The 20,510-nt window shown below is 36.8% G+C and overlaps 1 protein-coding gene across 2 annotated transcripts in view; it reads left to right on the top strand.

Annotated features, from left to right (window-relative positions):
- The window catches only part of LOC106787338 (lachesin-like), a 36,606-nt gene that overhangs the window by 9,058 nt on the left and 7,038 nt on the right, over nt 1-20,510 (top strand). Inside the window, exons 3-4 of one of the 2 annotated variants that reach the window (XM_014749623.1) lie at nt 10,602-10,699; nt 20,106-20,352. In XM_014749623.1, coding sequence (XP_014605109.1) covers nt 10,602-10,699; nt 20,106-20,352 — 345 coding nt within the window. The remainder of the gene's footprint in view (nt 1-10,601; nt 10,700-20,105; nt 20,353-20,510) is intronic. The other variant, XM_014749624.1, reaches the window with a different exon arrangement.

The following is a 20,510-nucleotide window of genomic DNA, read 5'->3' as shown; positions in this document are numbered from 1 at the left end:
TTAATTTTTCTGGCAAATTACTTAGCAATACCCTTCGCAGTCCAAGCTAAGAAGGGTCCACTTTAGGGATAGGACCCTGCCCTCCCCCCACGCGAGTCGTCATTTTCTCTCACCTCCTTGATTTATTATATTTATTGAGTCTACCATAGATTTCCCATATACATAGATAAAAAGATGTATAGACAATAAAAAGTTCCGTATTTGCCATAAAAGAAAATAGATTTCCCGAATAGGAAAATCATTATTCGGTAATGCCGAAAGATATCTCGAATTCATGTTATTTCTATTAGGAATACGTCGACATTTATCTTCTCTCATGGAAAGAATTTAGGATTGAAATTTGGATAGAATAAAAAGGACTTTTCGCGGAAGAAAAAGTCGATTCGAGAAGGATGGACCTTTTGGAATAAAAAGAAGAAAGAAAATAGAAAAAGTACAACGGTGTTCTGGTGGTGTCTTTCCTTCCTCCTGCTCGATCGTAAAACTGGGAGGAGCTCTAAGAATCATGGTTTTACCGTATAGTCGAAGAGGGAGGCGTGTTCCACCCGAACCGTACGACTTTAAAAAGTTCCCATGGAACATAGTTAACGCAATGCGATTTACGCAATGCGATTTACGCAATGCGATTTACGCTTGAACGTGTTGTCCATCGCTTCTTTTTTTCCTTTCGCTCGTTTTTCTCAAAAACAAGGTACACGGGTTCGCTTCAAATTGGTATTGTCCCGTCTTCTAGTAATGCGTATTATCAGGAATGTCATTAATAAGGGGGTAGACGACCGATTAACCAGAGAAATCCATTTCACTGGGATGTCGAAGTAGAAAACGGGAGAGGGGAAACGAGAGAGAGGGTTGTTCTCGGTCCATCGAACGGAATCATCGAAGAACGTTGGGAAATGATTCATCGCGTTTCCAAGTGGACCGTCGAAAACTTTGGACGGACAAGAACTCGTAGAGCGATTTATCAAAAATACCTTATCCATTTAATGGACGTTCGAGAAAAATCCTTCAAAGTCTTTGTCTTTGAATCATCGGTGCGTGCCCGATAATTCATTAATAATATTTCATAATTATTTAACCAATTGCCATTAGATACAAGGACCTTAAGTAGATGAAAACTAATAACGATTGAAAATTAGATATTTATCTATTTGGGATCGAGTGAAATTCCAACGGCGCAACAAGGAAAAAAGATACAATGGGTTTTTTGCATCCAATTAATATTGATTTTAATTGGATTTTCTCTTCTACTTTTCGTCCTCGTTTCCTTTTTTTTTCTTTTTTCTTATTCTTTTTTGATCCAATTAATGAAGCTTTCTTTTATGACATTAATTTTACTACTCCCCCATTTTATTTGAATTAAAATTATTGAATTTTTGTTGTTCCTCTCTCTTTGCACGCTAGTCTCATCTATTCATTTGATTAAATGAAATACTGACTTATTATTTTTCGATGATTTCATTTGTAAATGAAAAAATAGTAAGGATGGGAAATGAAATGATATATTTGTAATCAGCCGTAAACAGAGATCATTGAAGTTGGGTACAAAAGGGCGTGGCGTTCGAACCCGAAGTGGTTGAAACGGGCTTGGGGGAGCCTTGCCGAGCAGCTCCTACGCGAGTAGTTAGTTCAGCAACTTTTTCCTTTGACGATGAAAGATATTAATTAAACTGTCACAGCCACGGGAGCACGAAACCTCCAACTTTATTTCGCCACTTACAAGTTTACTACTTAAGCAAAAAGAGAGAGCGAGAAAGAGTGAAAGAAAAAGGGAAAAACACGAGTTGGGGGAGAGGGATTGGCGAATAAATATACCAAAGATAAAACAACGACAAAAAACAGAGGGAGGGAGAGAGAATGTGCACAAAATATGAATAAAAGATATTTAAACGACGATAAAGGGAAATAATACCCGCAACAATATCTTTCTCTTCGATTGAACTTTTGTAATATAAGATCCTCCAGGCGATGCATGATAGAGAAAGAAGAATTCAACAAGGACAAGTTGAAAAACAATATATTAATTAGTACTAATTGTATCGAATTTATAGCTACCATTTGTAAGAGTAACGTCGGAAAGATAAAAAAAGAAAGAATAAAAGAAATGAATGGTGAAGAATAGAAAAAGATTAGATGAATTAGTTTGTGTGTATCCTCTTAAAATGAAATATTTTCTCGCGTCAAAAATGAAATCCTAACGTTCTCGGCGATACGTGATATCGAGAATCAAATCGAAAGCAAAATAAAAATAAGAAGGAACGAAAGAAAGACGAATGGGATGGAAGTGGGGCTTAAAAAAAGGGGGAGTTGGGATCGAAGCGTGATAGGAATTGCACGGATTTCGGTGGGAGTCTTACAATACACCTTGATAAACTATATTCATATATGGGAACGCAATATTCCGACTTTCGAAAAAAGTCAAAACAATAGAAAATAAATTTGGCGTCTATCCTCGGTGATCCCAAGGCCAGTTTCCAAGGTGATTATTCCAGTTTTTCTTCTAATTGTCGAATGTATACCGAAGAATATATAGGAATGGAACGAAAGCTTCGTGTTCCGCATGTGCGATCTTACTAATTTCCGGAATCGATGCTTCCCCCTTGAGAGCTGGACGAGCTATAAAGTCGAAGAAGGGTTAGGTAAAAAAGAGAGAGAGAGAGAGAGGGAGAGACAGCTTCAATTCGATTAATTAAAGTTCGAATTCGCGGCGCTTCGTGGAAATGAAATTATCCTATTCGTCGGTCGGTCGGCCGGCGCTGACTTTCCAAGAGGAAATAGAGAAAAAGAAAAGATCTAGTTGAATATTAAAGACAAAGTCTACGAGGATAGTAAGAAAAATATAAGAAACATAGCATGACCCCAGGCTCTATCCAAAAGGGTGGTCGAACTATGTAACAGCTTGCGTCTTTAACTGCAAACGAACGAGGGGATGAAAGGTAAAGAGCGAAGGGCTAGATGCTCGGGGGGAGACTTTCGTTCCCTAGGATATGTATTTACGGCCGTCGAAAAGTGAGAAAACTTTCGAGACCTGGGATTGGAAAATTTAAGATCCTGTGAATCTGTGTAAGACCGATGGACTTTCTTTTTTTCTTTCCTTCCTTCCTTCCTCCCTTCCTTCCTTCCTCCCTTCCTTGGCTTCCTCTCGAAACCTGAAAGATAATCCGTTTTCCCGGGCCTCTTCTCTTCTCTTCTCTCCTGTTAGGAATAGGAGAAGGGAGATAGAGAAAAGGGATTGAAAAAGGGATTTAGATCGCGTAGCTCGTGGTTTGTAAATCAAGTTAAAAGAAAGTATAAGAATAGATCGAAGTGCGAGTATTTGTTCGAAAAGAAATTTACCTATCGAATTTAGAGATTGTATTTCGGGCTTTCGAACGGTCCTACGATTATTGACGGAAATTGAATCGTTTAAAGTGAACCAATGAAATATAGAGAACTGAAATAATATGGAAATAATGTATGTTTATCAATCAGCGTTATCGAGAGACAAACTACGCGGATAAATCGAAAATAAGATTATTCTTTATGGTTACATTATCAAGGAAATTATTTATTCCTTTTTTTATTTCTTTATCAAATGAATTTATTTCGATCAAATGAATTGTCGGGAAAAAAGAAATATAGCGTAGGAACGAATAATTTTCGCGATTTGTTACATTTTAATAGTTAACAAAAATGTGTTTCAAAAGAAAAATGGAATTTTGTATTTATTGCGAACTGGATCGCTTCGAATTTCCATGAAATGTGAAAAATGATTTTCGCAAAAAATGGACAATCGAATGAAACCGGAATTGTATTGCAAAGTGAAAAATCGATCGAGCTTATTGTTAGTAGGAACGTTTTAATTGGCAAAACAAATATACTTGGATTACTTCCTTATAAATGATATAATAGTAATAATAATGTTTCGTTTAAATCCAGCCTTCACAGGCCCTTTCCTCGTCACTTTAGGAGTTTCTCCATTGTCCCTAAAGACAATAAGCTTTCGCCACTTGGTCGGACGGATGTGGACGGTAGGTGTTTAGTCAAGAAATCCTGCCTCGTCACGAATTTCGCTATAATACTCTTGTATACTAGCGATATTAAGAGAAAAAAAGAGAAAAGGATAGAGAAATTGGAGAATCCAACGCTAAGCCGATGAAAGAAAAGGTAAATGTGCGTGCACGAGTTCGTATCGTTATTGTTCCATATCCCCTTTTCCTCCGTTAAACTAAATCACAATGAAAAGAAGAAAGATAGAGAAAGAGAAAAAATACATAGAACGAAATAGTGGGTTAAAAAAATATGTGTGACACGTGACGCAAGCAGGACTATCATATCTCCGGCTATCTTATTATCGTTCCTTTCTTCGGAGAACCAACCCAGACATTTCGATGATAAAAATCTTTTTGTGAGCGCATAATATCATAATAACTATGTAAATCCCCTAGGATGCAAGCCCACGAATAGAGAATGGTAAATTTCTTCTCTCTCCCTCTTCTCCTCCTCCTCCTCCTCCTCCGCCTCCTCCCTTCGTTGCATATGCTGCTCTTTATCGTATAACAAACACATGCGTGTATGCGTACGATAAAAAATATAAATAAATGAAAATAGTCAATTATATTGTTTCATTTATAAGTGAATATTGACGATAGAAGGGGAGAGAGAGAAAGAGGAGTTCAATGACCTCAAGAGGTAAAATAATAAAAAGGATTATTCGAGCATCCAAAGTCTACGCTCGTTGAAATAGAGATCAACTAGGATTAACAATAAATCCTTCGAAATCCTTTTGCGAAGTTAGAAAGGTGCAAAGAAAGGATTAATTATGTATGGAAGTCGCGATTGATTCTACTTACGAAGGATACAAGAAATAACGACGTATCGGAAGAAAAGATTTCTAATTAAATTCCCTCCTTCTATGTGTTAACCCTTGCATGTGTTAATGTCTTGCATATGGACAACTTTTTTCTATATATTTCAAATAAATCATCAATATTTATAATAAAAGAAAGAATGACATTTGCGAAACTCGAAGATAAGACTTTGTTAGTTAAAGTAAGTAACGCGAAAGGACACGACCAACTAATTTCTCAAGTTTTAACACACCGAGAGAGATTACTACTTGAGGGTTAGTAAAGTAAACGAAAATCTTGAGTAAAGTCCTTCATGGTACTGGGATGTACGGTGGCACGATACCTTTCTTCGAAATTTCTCTTTACTTTGTCTGAAAGATGCGAATACTTTCCAAGGCTTTCACTTTGCTTGGTTTCAACTTCGCCTTAATCTGATTCGACTGATTTTTTTCTTATTCCAAACTTTATATATCCTAACAATATCGCATTAGACAATTTGATTTGATTGCATGCGTATACGTTTGCTGCGTGTTCTATCGTCAAACTATCAATTGTAATTTTTATTCCAAATTCATGATTTTCGAATCCACAAGCAACCTTCTTCCTCAATCTTTTCTTTTAACAATGATTTCGTTTATATGCAAGATTATTAACTAATAAAGCGAAGAAGTACATCTAATTGCAAGTAAAATATAATTACCATAACTCCTGAATTTTATTATGAAATTTTGGCACGAGTTTACGTTCATTAAATCCCCACGGCACGCATCAAAGTCCTAAATTGCCAACTGCGTTGCTCTATACAAACTTTATCTCTTGTTCAGAAAGAGAGCAACACAACGAGGGAGAGGGAAAGAAATATTTTCAACGACGAAGTAACCGCAATTTTGCGGAAAAAGGAAAAAAGACATTCTCGATTGTGCTGGATTATGCTCGATTTCAATTAATAGTATATTTTCGATATATTATTGGATTTATTTTGTTTATTCCTATTTTGGCATATAACGAAAAAAAAATAAATAAAGTCTTTTTGTTGTTGCCTGATAATTTAAATGAAGTGTTTCTAAATTCGACTTCTTATCTTTGAAAGTTAACTCTATTCCTTCGCGTACTAATTAGAAACTTTATTAAGGAACTCTTTCTCTATGGAAAATCCCAATTACCAAGACTTTCCGATATTAATGTTCAATTCTGGGTAATTTTATGAAATTAGATAAAGCTCGAGACACATATCCAATCGCGTAAGATTTTTCTTCTCCTATCTTGGCATAGTCGATTGTTAATAAAATCATTCTTAAATCATTATTATCCAGTCACAATTACATTTACATTAGAATTTTCCTTTGAATTTTCGCTTCAATCTCGTTAATAGTTTTCTTCGCAAACTTTTGTCAATTTAATTCGTCTTTCGTTGAAACATACCTATACATATTTGTAAATAAATACTTAAATGAAATAAAATAAGAATAGAAGAAAGAAGGAACATACGTATACTCACTTTCGCCCTTTTACTGCTGCTACTATCTCTCATTTATAACTGAAAGATATTTTTCCAGCTGACGTCACACTCTTGAATTTATTTTCGCGAACACACCTAGCTTTCCCCATGAACAACGTAGTCTCGAGATATTTTTGGTTGTATTTTTCAACAGTAGAGAATCGTTGCCGAAATAAGAAGGCAATTTGTCGAGAGCCGCCACGCGGAAAAGAGTACTTCTCCTTCTTATATATACGTATTATACATATATAGGGTGACTCGCATTACTTCAACACCACAAACCAAATTATTAATTGCATATTTTTCAAAGAATTCAAACGCGAAAATGAATTCGAACTTCTACAATGAAATTTCTCCATTTTCACAATCGCTCTATATGCTCGCTTAAATATTCCATTTAGGACCAATATAAATAAATACTTGTATATATATATATATATATATTAGTAATGATAATTATACAATTCTATTTGAAAAAAAAAAACAAAGTCGACGAACCGTTTGCATCATTTAAGACCAACTATTTCCCGTTGGATGTACAATTGGAAAGTTATGAGAGAGTCACCCTGTATATGCACCTACACCTTTAAACAAATATCTATATACTGAGACACAAATACGCGTATAGAAAAAGCCGTAAAATGTATTTTCGGTAAAGAGAGTATGAGAACGTCCGTATGGCGTCGCGATTTCGTGTTACATTCGCTCTTTTGCTTTCCTATTCAGTTTCTTTTCTTATTTCTTCTTCTTCTTCTTCTTCTTCTTCTTCTTCTGCTTCGTTGCAGCTTCCTCCTCATCTGGACAAAAAGAAAATGGAATAAACCAAGAGAAAAATATAATAATAAAAGAAAATGAAAAGTATATCTTGGAAACCGATCTTGACTGTTCGTTGAAATATAAATAGAAACGTAACACTTAATCCTATCTAATTTGGGTTTGAAAACGTCGTTTATTGGATGACCGATGATAGTTCTAATTGGTGAAATGAAATAAGTCAAAATGCTTAGTGATGAATAAATATGATTATCATAAAATGTTGCAAAAAAAATAGAAAAGAAAAGTTAAGAGAAGAAAGGAGTCAAGTTTTATCCCATCATCGCCACAAAGCTAATTTATTCAAACGATCTTGTTAAATCGTCTATACTATACAGATATACCTTACACAAATTTCTATTTAGACGATAGAAAGAAACTTTTATACCCGGTGATTCTTTTGTTGAAATCAGTCGAATTTTTGCATTCTTCGTCTTCTCTCTTTCAGCTAAATTGCTCGACGATTTCATATTCAAGAGAATGAGAGAGAATTTCTCTCTCTTATCGCATTTTCTCGAGTTCTCTCGGATCTCAAAAAGTAGCGGACCGTGCATTTCCGCTAATTTTAACGGAACCAGTGGTTCGGTAAAAGTGAAACGTGGTTAAAGATATTGTGTGTATACGTATATATACACATTTAATACAACAAATAATATTTGATATATATGAATAATTTCATTGGACCATCCCAAATGCAATAATCTTCAAATTTCAAATAATTCAATATTTTCTACATCACATGGATGCATCGTAGAAATTGTTAAAGGTGGTCCAATAAAAGGGAACCACCTTCAATCCATATATATAATTCTGAAATATTTTCGGTCAGGGAGTAGCCGCAAAAGGTTCTATAGTACTATTCCGCCATCGGTAGCAGCAGCACCAGCAACGAACGTTAAGATTGAATTATTTTTCTTCTCTCGAATAATTTAGCCATAAAATAAAAAGGTATATAACGGGGTTTGTAGGCTCGTACTTTTACCGGGGACGTCTTTTTACCAAAATTTTCTATATTTTTCTCACTCCAAGAGGAAAACTCGAAGCTCATTGGATCCCCTATTTTCCTCCCCGTTTCCTTATATAACATGCTAGATAGGAAGATGCGGAAACTGAAAATTCTACTCTTGTACTCTCTCTCTCTGTTCGAAGCCCTGGGCTATTTCTGTCAGTGAATATCTTATCATAATACCTGAAACGTTGTTTCCTTGGGACCTTTTACCGAGAACACTACTCGGACCCAACTATTTTCTCTCTCTCTCTCTCTCTCTCTCATTCTAATTTTCTAACTTTCATGCCCTTACCCTTTCTCCTTGTAACGTTATGTAGCAACTGTTTCCACACCAGTGGCTTGTATAAGTAGTTTTGACGTATCTGTCGGATATCTCGTTGCATTGCTCTAGTACACAGCTGCAGTCTCAGCTCTTTTTACACTTCGACGATACAACCCTTTCCAGCCTCTCTTTTTTATTTTTATATTGTGTTTCTCTCTCTCTCTCTCTCTCTCTCTCTCTCTCTCTCTCTCTCTCTCTCTCTCGCGCGCTCTTTTTCCTTGGATATTCTATCGACTTGGAAAGTTTAACTTCGAAATTCGATATTGGCACACGTGAAAAAGAGCTTGAATTCTGTTCATACTCTCTTTTTCTTTCTCTTTGTCTTTTCCTTTGCTCGTTGCGTTCGCTGATTTCTTTAGTTTCTTTTGTCTCTACGGAATTTGTTATATTCTTGACTTTTAATCGACTTAGAAATTTGTTTCTCTATCTCTATTTCTTACTGTTTCTATCTTTATCACTATTTTCATCTCTCTCTCTTTCTATTTCCATATTGTTTCTTCTTGTAAAGCTGATTTCAAGTAAAGAAGAGCAAAGTTATGCATAAGAGAGGTATATTATACTTTGTCTGTTACTTCTTATTCAGGTTTCATTTGAAGTTAGTTTGATATTTTCCTGTTTTGTAATATTAATACACGATAAAATGTTATCTTTCATATTATTGCCGGTTCATTTCTATCCATATTTCAGAATTTGTTTGAAACGTTAAACGTAATAACTGTTTAGATTGAAAAAATCATGGATTTTTCGTATCTTATCATTTCTAATAGAAAATAGATATTATTTAAAAAATACTTGACTATATCATCGTAACAAACAAATTGACTAATCCAGGTGAAACATTCCGAATGGTTTTCCATGTTTCCAATAAACGAGAATAAACATCGTTCGATCCATTCGTTCAATAGAAACGTATCTTTATTTTTCTTCCACTCCTGGTCATTCATTTTTTTGGTCTCGTCCTTTTTTCTTGTTTTTAGTTGAACCATATTTATCTTGAGTTAGCAACGAATCGATTCGCACCGTACTCAACTTGTGGTGGTTTTAAAATAAAGAGAGATTCTCTCTTTTACCCCCGCTGTAGCCTCTCTCGCCCTCTTATTCAATTAATTCGATCGACTTCATTTCGTCGCTTAAATTCATCCAACGATTGCCAAAGTGTAATTACGTTTAGCATATTACACGAAAACGTTTCGATACCTCGAGTACCCGATACTATTTTATACATATTAGGTATATACTTCGAAATAGTCTATGTACATAGGTGTTTTCTTATTAATAAATGATTTTCTTTTGTAAATATTAAGTAGTAACTATTTTCGGATGAAAAGTTAGTCATTTTGATGGCGGAATACAAATATTTCAGGTTAGAATATTTCGGTATATGTAGAAAAGATGCGGCAGTGTTGCGGGGAAAGGGAGAAGAGGGAGTACAATGACATCGATTACTTAATACCAGCTTGACACATATAATATCGAGGCTTCCCGCAAACGATGCGTAACTTCGATTTCCTATCAACCGTGAAGCTACTACACCGGCATTAATGGATGAAGCCGATACATACCGTCGAAATATGGTCCCCTCGGAAAAGCGAGAACTAAATGACTAGCTTTTGATGGATTTTCGAAGCTTCCATGAGCGAAAAATAAAAAGGGATGATAGACTTTGTTTATAGTGTACATTGACATGATGTATCCGTGTAAGATTAAAATTAGACGTGGATTGGGACGACATTTGTCGCTTGATGGACGAGATGTTATAGGGTGTTGCGGTCGTTAAGATGAAAAATAAATTATTGACAAATTAACAATATTTTCTATATTTCCTACGGGTTGGGAAAAAAGTACGTTAGAAGTTGTAAGTGGTCCTTTTCATCGTAGATAATTTAAACGGTCTCTAACGAGAAGACGAAGACATCGATCGATGTTGATTTATACTACGAAATTCACGCTGTAATCTCTCCATAGAAATGCAAACTAGATCTACCGTGTTCGCGAAAGCTCGAAAATCAACATCGCTACGCGCTACGAAGTCGTCGGCGGTACCTGTCGAATTATACTTTACGCGGACACAAGAATCCTTTAGTATAAATGTTGTATCAAATATTGAAATACGGTTGAATTTGTATTTTTCAGATGCCCCAAGTTTTTCAGAAGCGATCGGTAACGTGACCGCAGCGATCGGCAAAGAAGCAATCCTATCTTGCACGATCCGGAAACTGGGTAATTACAAGGTAAGTTGGAACAAACGATTCGACCCAAGGTGGGATTATTGGATTTGAAGAAGAAAAAATAGATTCTTCGAAGGAAATCCTCGTCCTGGTTTTAATTAAACGCGAGGACGGTGCGATTTGAAATTTGGATTTCGGCCATTAAAACCTTCAAAAATCATATTGTATTTACATCGTTATGCAGTTTTTAATTTAAGTAGGGACAACAGAAGTATCAAAATATATATTTTCAGAGTCGCTTGTTTCGTAGTCGCTTCATTTTTCCTGACTTTTGCTATGAGAGAAAAAAATGAAATAAAACAAAGTGGAAAGGTGTTTTCTAGTTTATCTAGCAACGCGTTTAACCGGGAAACGAGAAGAGGAAACGAGAAGGGAAAACGGAAACCGTGCCGCTGAATTCGTCATCTCTTTTCTTATCCCAATTCGTTCTCTTTTCTTTTTTTTTTTTTTTTCCCCCCGAGTGAAAGGAAAGAGATTGATAGAGAATATTTCCAAGGAACAAAGATTTCTTCGACGACTTTTGATCGTTTCGAAAGCAAGCTGAATAACTTTGGCAAACTCAATTTCTGCTAAATAAAATGGAGATCTTGGAAGAACATTTCTAAATAAATAAGAATTCGCGATAGAGGGTGAAAATAAGAAACCCAAGGATGCAGGAAAATGCCTTTCGATCGAGATCGTCAAAAAGACGCGAATAATATAGAAAACAGTAGACTATTTGTAATTTAGAAATGGCTATTGAAAAGGAAAAACGAACACGCGGCAAAAAGTAACGTACTATAAAAGTTAGCGGTTAGCATAATAGGAGCAATACATATTAAACGTATACATTGAAATATGAAAATATTCTCTCTTTCTGATGGTAATCAGGATATCCAAGTGGACTTGAAACGGCTTCGTCGAGTCTCATTCCGGCGCATTTAATTGTAAAAGCAAAACCAGCTCCCGCAGCTTTTATCCTCGGACAATACCACCGCCGAAAGTGGTATTCAGTTTGTTCTTCGCGAGCTTCTATCCGAGCTTCTACCCGAGCTTCTACCCGAGCTTCTACCCGAGCTTCTACGCTTTTACAATGGACACTTTTTTCTCCCTTCCCTAACTTGGAAAAGATATCAAGACCGATTCTCTTTCGGTTATGCCAACGGGAACCTCACTTTCTTCTTTCGCTCCTCGTAAACTTTCCCTTCCGGTACGTTACCCTCGTCGTTTACTTCCGGTCGCTTATAAAGTCAAACGTTTTTTCCTTCCTCCCTTCGTCTCATATTTTTTATTCCTAGAACCTAACTTGCAACTTACATTATTCATTCTGCCGTATTTATTAAATAATATTTTGATAACACGAAAAGTTAGCAAAACTAATATAGATATTTTCCTTATTTCGAATTTGTCTTTTACACGCACATTTATTTATATATGCAGAGTTGCCGGGAAACTCTAATATAACAATTAGACTTGCAACAAAACAAGTTTACTAAATTACAAACGAAAAGGAAGAAAACAAACGTTCCTCTTGCCACGTTTTTAGTATAAAATGGGGGAATAAAGGAAAGAAATATAAAGTAAAAAAAAGGGCAAAACTAATGTAAAGAACGTTGATAAATAGCACGTACCAGCAATTAAGCCGAATAACACGATTTGTTTTCAACGCTTATGCATACACATTCGATTGGCCGCAACCACCTGCTGGTGGCACGTATAAATGTTTATCCTCGGAGGATATTAAAACTGTCATTTCGCGTTTGCCTGTAGGAATTCGAACGAACGAACGAACGAACGAACGAACGAACCAACCAACGAACGAACGAACCAACCAACGAACGAACATAGAATGCAAGTTTGGAGTTGGCTAAACGACCGATCAATCGATACTAAAAGTCGAATCGTTCCCTATTTTTGCTTTTATTTCGATTTACCTGCTTGTACTTCCATCGAACCAATCCGTTTGACAGCGACGAAATTGAAAAACGTCCACAGCGAGTTATCTTTCTCCCTCTCTTCAACTATTTCATTTGCTTGCTCGCTGAAGTTCCGTCATTCTCTTCAACGATGTGTGTGTTCATTACGAGAGAGACAGGGAACATAGGTAGAGCTCCTAACGAATTTATCCGCACGGCCGCTTACGATGGAAATGTAATTTCCTACCTTTTGTCTAGATTATTTCGATTATTATTAAACCTGACGTCGTTCGCGGGAACGGAAGAAGAGGAGGAAGTGTCGGAGCTACCCCAGCTGTGTTCGAGGCGTACATTCCGAAACCGAGATAGATCGTTCTCGTAGACAATTTGACGCCTACTACAACATAGCCCCGAATTAAGCCATGGGAATCGATCATGGAATCGATTCGCATTTAAATATTCCTACTCGTCGGTAGGATACGCGCCGCTGGACTTTTTAGATTTATTTTACGTACGCCACTGTTAACGCACTCACGATGAATATCTCGCACGAACGGAATAGAAATTGGATGACAACGAATTTCGTTGCGCACATCGCCATTCCACGAAAACTCTTCCGTTGCAATGCGTACCAGTGATACGCGTACCAGTAATACGCGTACCAGTGATACGCGTACCAGTAATACGCGTTTTATGGCCGACATTCGAGATCATCCGTTCTATCCGTCTACAGGGTGTATCGTTTCGAATCGAGTTATACAAGCACAGTATTTATCCTCCAAACAAATTTTTTACGGGTATACCTAAGATCAACTTCAAAGGTGGAACACCGTGAAATTTGGCTCCTTCTTCGAGAACATTTTGTCGAGATACCGAGCTATCCGATACAATTTACAATAACGAGCCACCATGTATAGATATATATATACGAGTTGGTTACATTTATGAAATTTTCCTCGAAATATTTAATATCGTTATTGTTATCCCCTCCGTCATACTCTTTCCATAACTCTAAATCCTATATAAAAAAGATGATTAATACAATGAATATTAACAAGGGTGTTCAATTATATGGAAACGTATGAAAAGGAAAAAACCAATCGCTATTTAGGAAAACTCTTTATGGTCGTTATTATTAATATCAAAATGATCCAACCCTATAATACAAATCTATCCTTTAATATGCAATCATTGAAATTCGATTGACGCAACAAACGAGCTCGCTAACCGAAATAATATATTCGATTTATTGAATAGAGTCCAAGAACCCTATCTATATCAGCCCTGTATAGTCATATACATAACTAAATAATATTAATATCAAGCCATAAACAACTATAGAGAAACTAGAAGCGTTAACACGAATAATCCCAGCTTTTGTTTGTCGAATTTCTGTTCCCTACCTTTAACCCTGACGCAACCCCGACATCAGCTCCAGCCCACCTTATTCGTTGGTTGGTTCGTTCGTTGAATCGAGAAGACATCCATTCTCCTGAACAGTTAGCTTCGAATTCCAATGACCGATTTTCGATGGCCAGAAGGTGAACAACTAGTTCAATATAGAGCCAACCTATCCGATTCTCGAGATTGAGGATCGAATATCATTCAGGATCGAGAGACACGTTGGTGTCTCCTTTTATTCGTTTATCGTCTTTCCCTTTCTCTTTGAATATAATCGTCCTTAAAGATTTCATCGAATCCTGCGGAATGGAATCCTTTCTATTTGTCTTCTATGCGATTCGCATACCTATCCTCGAGTATCTCTTTTCTTCATTTATAAATAGACAAAGATAGTAATACATATACCACGTATAATACTGATAACGAATGCATTGCGCATGGCATTAATGCTATTAGTAAACGACACGCGTGGTTTGTTTCAAGATCCGGTTAACCACACACTGCTGTGGTTGCACAGGACACACGGTACACAGTAAACATGTGCTCGGAGAATATTCAAAGTTCAAAGTCGATTTTCTCCGTAACTAAGACTCGGAAAAACAAAATTCATTTTAGTTAGATGAATAGAAAAACAGATTATTGCATTCTTATTTTTGACAAAACACAAAGGGTTGTTTTACGTGTACACATTTATTTCATCCTTTCGATATTTGTTTTTAGGAGAAATGAACAACTTTTTTGGTTTGTACAATCGATACCAGGAGCCTCCTTTATATTTCTATCTCTATCTTTCTGTATTTCTTATGGATAGGGAATGGAATAAGAATTCTATCCACCATTAAAAATATTTTTCAAAGTTCTTTTGATCTTTCCGTACATATTGGAAATATATTCCTAATGGTATTTGAGTTATTCTTAATGTACCAAAGAAATCGAATAAATATTCGAGTTCGTACTAAATCGTATGCAACGATAACAATGGCTATTGCTCGTGATTTTGCGTAAAAACAAATTTTACTGTTCGTTTTTACTAAACTAAATGTGTGAAATAAACATATATATATATATATATATATATATAATAAAGTAAAAAAGAGTAAATTGTTTGAATTTGCTCAGTCAACGAGGAACGGCCAACTTTTTGTAATTATTATTTTATTTCGACACCGTAGAAAAAGCCAATTGATGAACATTTGAAACGTTGACGCATCGTAGCTCGATTGATCGCGATTGAATCAGCGAAAGAGAACGAATGCTATTTGCAAAGCGAAATCCATTAAGGGTTACGTTGGCCGAACGGGAAAGGTAAACGAAACGTAGCACATTCTAACAACGGCAAAGACGTATGTACCTAAAATTTATCCAACTATCTGTTAGTTAACTATCTCCTCCAAACTACGATGATATTATTAGCAATGGATCAGTTTAATCTAGATTACGAACATCCAAACTAACTTCATTCGGATTCACCTGGTGTCCGCTCGAAAGCTTATTGTTAGTTATTGTTTTTAATTGAATATTGAAAAAAAAAAAAGCAAGAGTAATCCCATAAAATCGGATATAAATCCGATTGAATCCAATACGATAGTTGATCGATGATGGAAAAAAAAGAAGCCCATTAAATGTAGCACGATTAAAGACACATTATAAACGGCTCGCCGATCTTATTGTAAACGAAAGATAGGTAAAGAATACAAGGAGAGGGAGAGGGAGAAAAAAGAGGGAAAAAGTAACAATAGCACTCTTCAGCGTTCGTTAAATGCTCGACGAGTGCTCGCTCGTAGAAAAAGAGAAAAACAAATAGATGCACATTCTTTTTATATGGAGAATATAGTCGCGTTTATCGATGCGAATCTGTCTCCGGCTAACGTCGGGAGGGCAGCCAGCCGTCTCCGAACCGAGCAACCACCCATTTTGATCTCTCATACATCTTCTCTACCGCCAACAGCCCCCCACGCGACTTTGCACTTCCATTGCGGCTAGAATCGACAAACGTTAGTATTTTCGGTGATGTTGCAATAGTAATAGTACTAGGTAGGTAGGTAGGTAGGTGGGTAGGTAGGTAGGTAGGTAGACTCTGGCAGCTTTGAGATTGCTCAGAGTGGGGATTCGGGGGATGAGAAAGTTCGAGCTGGTGTTTCCACGAGCATATACTTGCCGGAGGCTTATTCAGACAAATCGGTGATTGGTATGAAGGCGAGCGAAAGGGTAGCAGCAGCCTTGGCTTGGCTTGGCTTGGCTTGGCTTGGCTTGGCATGGCATCGTCGGCCATTCTCGGCTGTCGTCGACGTCCTCCCACCTCCACCCCTCCTCCCCGACGCGATAGAGACGTGAAGATAGGGGGACAGATAGGGGGAGAGATAGGGAGAGAGAAGAATGATTGTTTCCATGATTACAATGGAACGGAAGAGGAAGAGCAAGGTATGGGGAGAGAGCAATCTCTTAGCGCTAACGTAGATTCGTGGCCCTAGGACTCTCGAAATATTACAGACAGGGGAGTTTTGGGGGCCTGAAGAATCGTGGTGGTATATGCTGGGAACGAGCTGCCCACCGGGGAATTTCCTGGCTTTGGGTACGGCGTCGAGAATCAGAGTTGTCCCTTAACTGTTACCAACCAAATTTTATCCCCCCCGCCCATCGTCATCGACCAATACTTTATCCCTCCCTTCGCAACCCTAAGAATTTCTTCTTTTCTTTTTGGCTTTGATAAAAAGGATTTGATTATTGTTAAAGTATTAACATTATTTCCATGTCATTTTATTATTCGTAAAAGAAGAAAAGCAATGGGCATGAATGACGGAAAGGAGAGGAGAACGTAATTCGTAAAGACACTGTATCTCACATGTTAATGTCTCGAAAGCAAGCACTTTGAACGGAAACTACCAGGCAAGAAAGTAGATACTTCACAGCTGGCGTTTCTGTTAACCGGCTAAAAGCACGTACCTAGCACGATTATAACGCTAAGTGCTATCGCTTTCTTCAAATTAAAAACTCACACTTTTTTCCTTTTACTTTCTTCTGTCTTTCTTCTAACTATTTTCATCGTCGTAGATCGTTATGACACACAATTGTTCATTTGTTATATTATAATAATAAAAAGTGAAAAGGCAGGGGTAAATATCTTCTCTTTCTTTTGTTCCCCCAAATAGAGAATAGAGAGAGATTCTAGGATGAAGCTTGATCGTGAATTGCACGTCGACAATGACAATGATGATGACGATGCGCGTCTCATTCGGTTTAGGTAACACCTCTGTGCATATGCGCGTGTGTATATGAAGAGAGCGAGCGAGAAAGTGTTAGAAGGGGAAGGGATGGTCCCGACTAGAGATTAATTACCAAGTGCACCATCATAGATAACAGTGGCAAACGATACGACGTTAAATTGAACCTTTCGTCGGGCTTGATTCCCAACCTGGCACTGCCGTTGCTTCGTTATTGGGAGGGATACAGCTATCCTAGCAGTGGTATTGGTGATGTCGACGTTGGTGGTAGTGGAAGTGTTCTCACCTAAAAGCAATTACCGGTTGCACATACGTATATGTGTGTGCGCATGCACGAGTAACAGAGAAGGGAGATGATTTTCGCGATATAATATTACGACGAGAAACCATCTCATACACCGAGGTTGTCTAGTATACCTGACTGACACGTAAGGTGTCTCGGATCTCCGAGAGAGACCTGGGATTTTCGATGAAATCGATCTCAAATGAAAAGTGGAAAGTTATCTTTTGGATTTTTTCTTTTTCCATTTTTGTCAATCTAATATTATCAAATACAATTAATATTACCAGACTTATGCAATCCTAAAGCAATCTACCAAAAGATACGAACAAACCTTTTTCTCAATCCAATATGTAGAGTATATCATTTCTTCCTATTGATTAAAATGAACACACAAATTATTATGATTATTTAATATTGTAATGTGTACATAACGCATTCTTTACGAATATCAAAGACAGTTTTTCTGTTAGTTTTAATAGAGAAATAAAATGAAACACTAATTTTAACGTGTTAAATTTTCTATTTTTTTTTTGGATAACTCTATTTTTCCTATTTTGTCATTATTTCGATCAAATTATTAATCGATGCACAAAATATAACAATAAGAAAAGTAACAAAATTTCCAAACGAATATTTAACAAGTATAGTATTTACCTCTGATACGTAGCTTTTATTTTAGGTCAATTTCGTCGAAAAAATCTCTAATTTAGGAGTCTGAAAGTACCCGTTTTGAGAAAACTCTCTCTGTCTCTCTCTCTCTACATATCTAACTATTTAACTTTCCTACTCTCTTACTCATTCTTACTCCTACTCCCTCTTTCTCCCATTGCAATTTATGAACGTAATGGAATTTGAAACTTATGAACGTAATGTAAAATAGGGACTATATTATAATGTATATACTTTTATTTTGAAGATAGTTTAAGGAATGTTCGTAAAACAATTTAATAATAGGAATGAAAATAACAGGAAATGCGAGCGGTGAATGCACTAGACGCAGTCTGAGAATATTGCTATAGAATTGAATAGAAGAAAAAGTATACAAAAGAGTCTGTCTTATGAAGGTGTGAAGTTATACAATGCCTTTCCAGCAGAGATAAAACAGAATTAGAGAATTATAGAGGGGTATTTGGAGAAATTTCGTATAAATGAAATATAAGAGAAATAACACAGAGGGGGTAAAGTGATATAAATAAATAAAGATCATTCTTCTTGTTGTTCTTTTATCTCTTCCTATCGTAGGATTTTGTTTTTAGGATATCATTCGTTAATCTAAACGCGTACATCTAGATAGATCTATCCTAAAGGAGAAAGAGAGGAAGTTGGTGTGGGTGTCGTATTCCGTCGAGACGTCAAGAGAGAAAAGGGAATGTGGGGATGGGGGGGGGGGCGTTGTTCGAAGGCGAGACGTTCTTTCGAGCGAAGGGTAAGCGGAAGGCAAATAGAAAGAGAAGAAGAGAACGCTTTCGTAAGAAACTTTATAGACGTGTTCGCGTCCTTCGAAACGTCTATGGATACTTTGCTAATGGTTTCGTGCTTGTAGTACTTCGATATTTGCCCGATACCCTTCTTCCTTCTTTACCTTTTACTCTATTTCTATCTATTTGTCTAACTATCTATCTCTCTATCCTTTTCTTTAGATCTATTTATTTGCCTCTGTCCGTCTGTCTATCGTCCTTTCTCTTTGTAACATCTCCCCTTCTTTTTATTTCTATCATTTTCTTTTTCTTCTTAATTTTCTTTATGATGGTGGAACAAAACGTTAGCGGAGAAGTCTCTCGAGATTCGATAAACTTCTCCGATATGAACTTCTCCGAACTATCTATCTTCTTTGAACAAACACACATACATAGGTACGAGAAGGGATCGATTATTAAGTTCCTTTAATCATAGAAATTCAAAGCAAGCAAAGAGTTCGATCCCCTTTTCCAAGACTCGATTTAACTTAAACGTATATATATGTTACCGTCAAAGCCGGAAATCAGTCATTGCTAGTAATTCCTCGGCATTACTATGAATGCAAAGAGCCTTTATATTTTGTATGCTTTGCCTTACTGTACTATCTTTCTTTCTTCCTTTCTAAAATAAGATTAGATTTTATCCATGATCTACTTTTCAACGACGACTTTCGTATCGACAACTCGGGATTTGATGGATTTCCTCGTAATCCTATTCGATAAAACACTCCATCTATTTCTATTTCTATTTACATCCTTCTCTTTCTAGGTCCAAGCTAATACTTTTGCTATTTTATTTCATTTGCATTATAACTCAGAATTAAGCTAAAGCTCATGCATATCGACAAGATGTTCGCGAAGTGGTCAGTATCAAACTTATATTGCATATTAATTAGATTTCGTAAGTGAAGAAAGTTCGTATAAACTAAGGTCCCGATATGCTTTATCGAAGAATCAAATTATATAATATATTCGAAATAATTTCGATAGTCGTGTTTACTTCGACGAATGCTCTGCAAAAAAAAGAAAAGTCTTTGGACTTTGATCATTTTCGGGCATAAATTTCTATGAACTTTCTTGATCCACTTGATGGAAATAAAATGTAAGATGAAGAGAGATTTGATGATAAATAAAAGTGTTACGTATGTTTAGGTGGGATGGCTACGAGTGGAGGATCAGACAATATTGTCGATGGGTCAGCGAACGGTGACCCATTCAGCCCGTTTCCAAGTAAACGTCGAAAAGGCCAAGGCAAAGAATCAGACTCGTTCGAGAGAGGACGAGGAGGCCACTTGGAGCCTGCATATTCGCCAACTCAGGAAAGCCGATCGAGGTTGCTACATGTGCCAAATCAACGCGCAGCCCATGTTGAGCCAGCTGGGATGCGTCGACGTCCTAGGTATGCCTAATTGCGCAATATGCGCATTCCTACTAGCCTCATGCTCTCACCAACCTAGACGTTTGCGGTCGCATACATATACCTACAGAGAGACAAATAGACAGAGATAGAGAGAGAGAGAGAGAGAGAGAGAGGGAGAGAGAGAGAGAGAGAGAGAG

Source organism: Polistes canadensis, unplaced genomic scaffold (assembly GCF_001313835.1).
Source record: "Polistes canadensis isolate GaletaPanama2010 unplaced genomic scaffold, ASM131383v1 scaffold_98, whole genome shotgun sequence".
Classification (NCBI taxonomy): Eukaryota; Metazoa; Arthropoda; class Insecta; order Hymenoptera; family Vespidae; genus Polistes; species Polistes canadensis.
The sequence above is the reverse complement of the archived record's forward strand: the minus strand, read 5'-3'. Positions and strand labels throughout refer to the sequence as shown.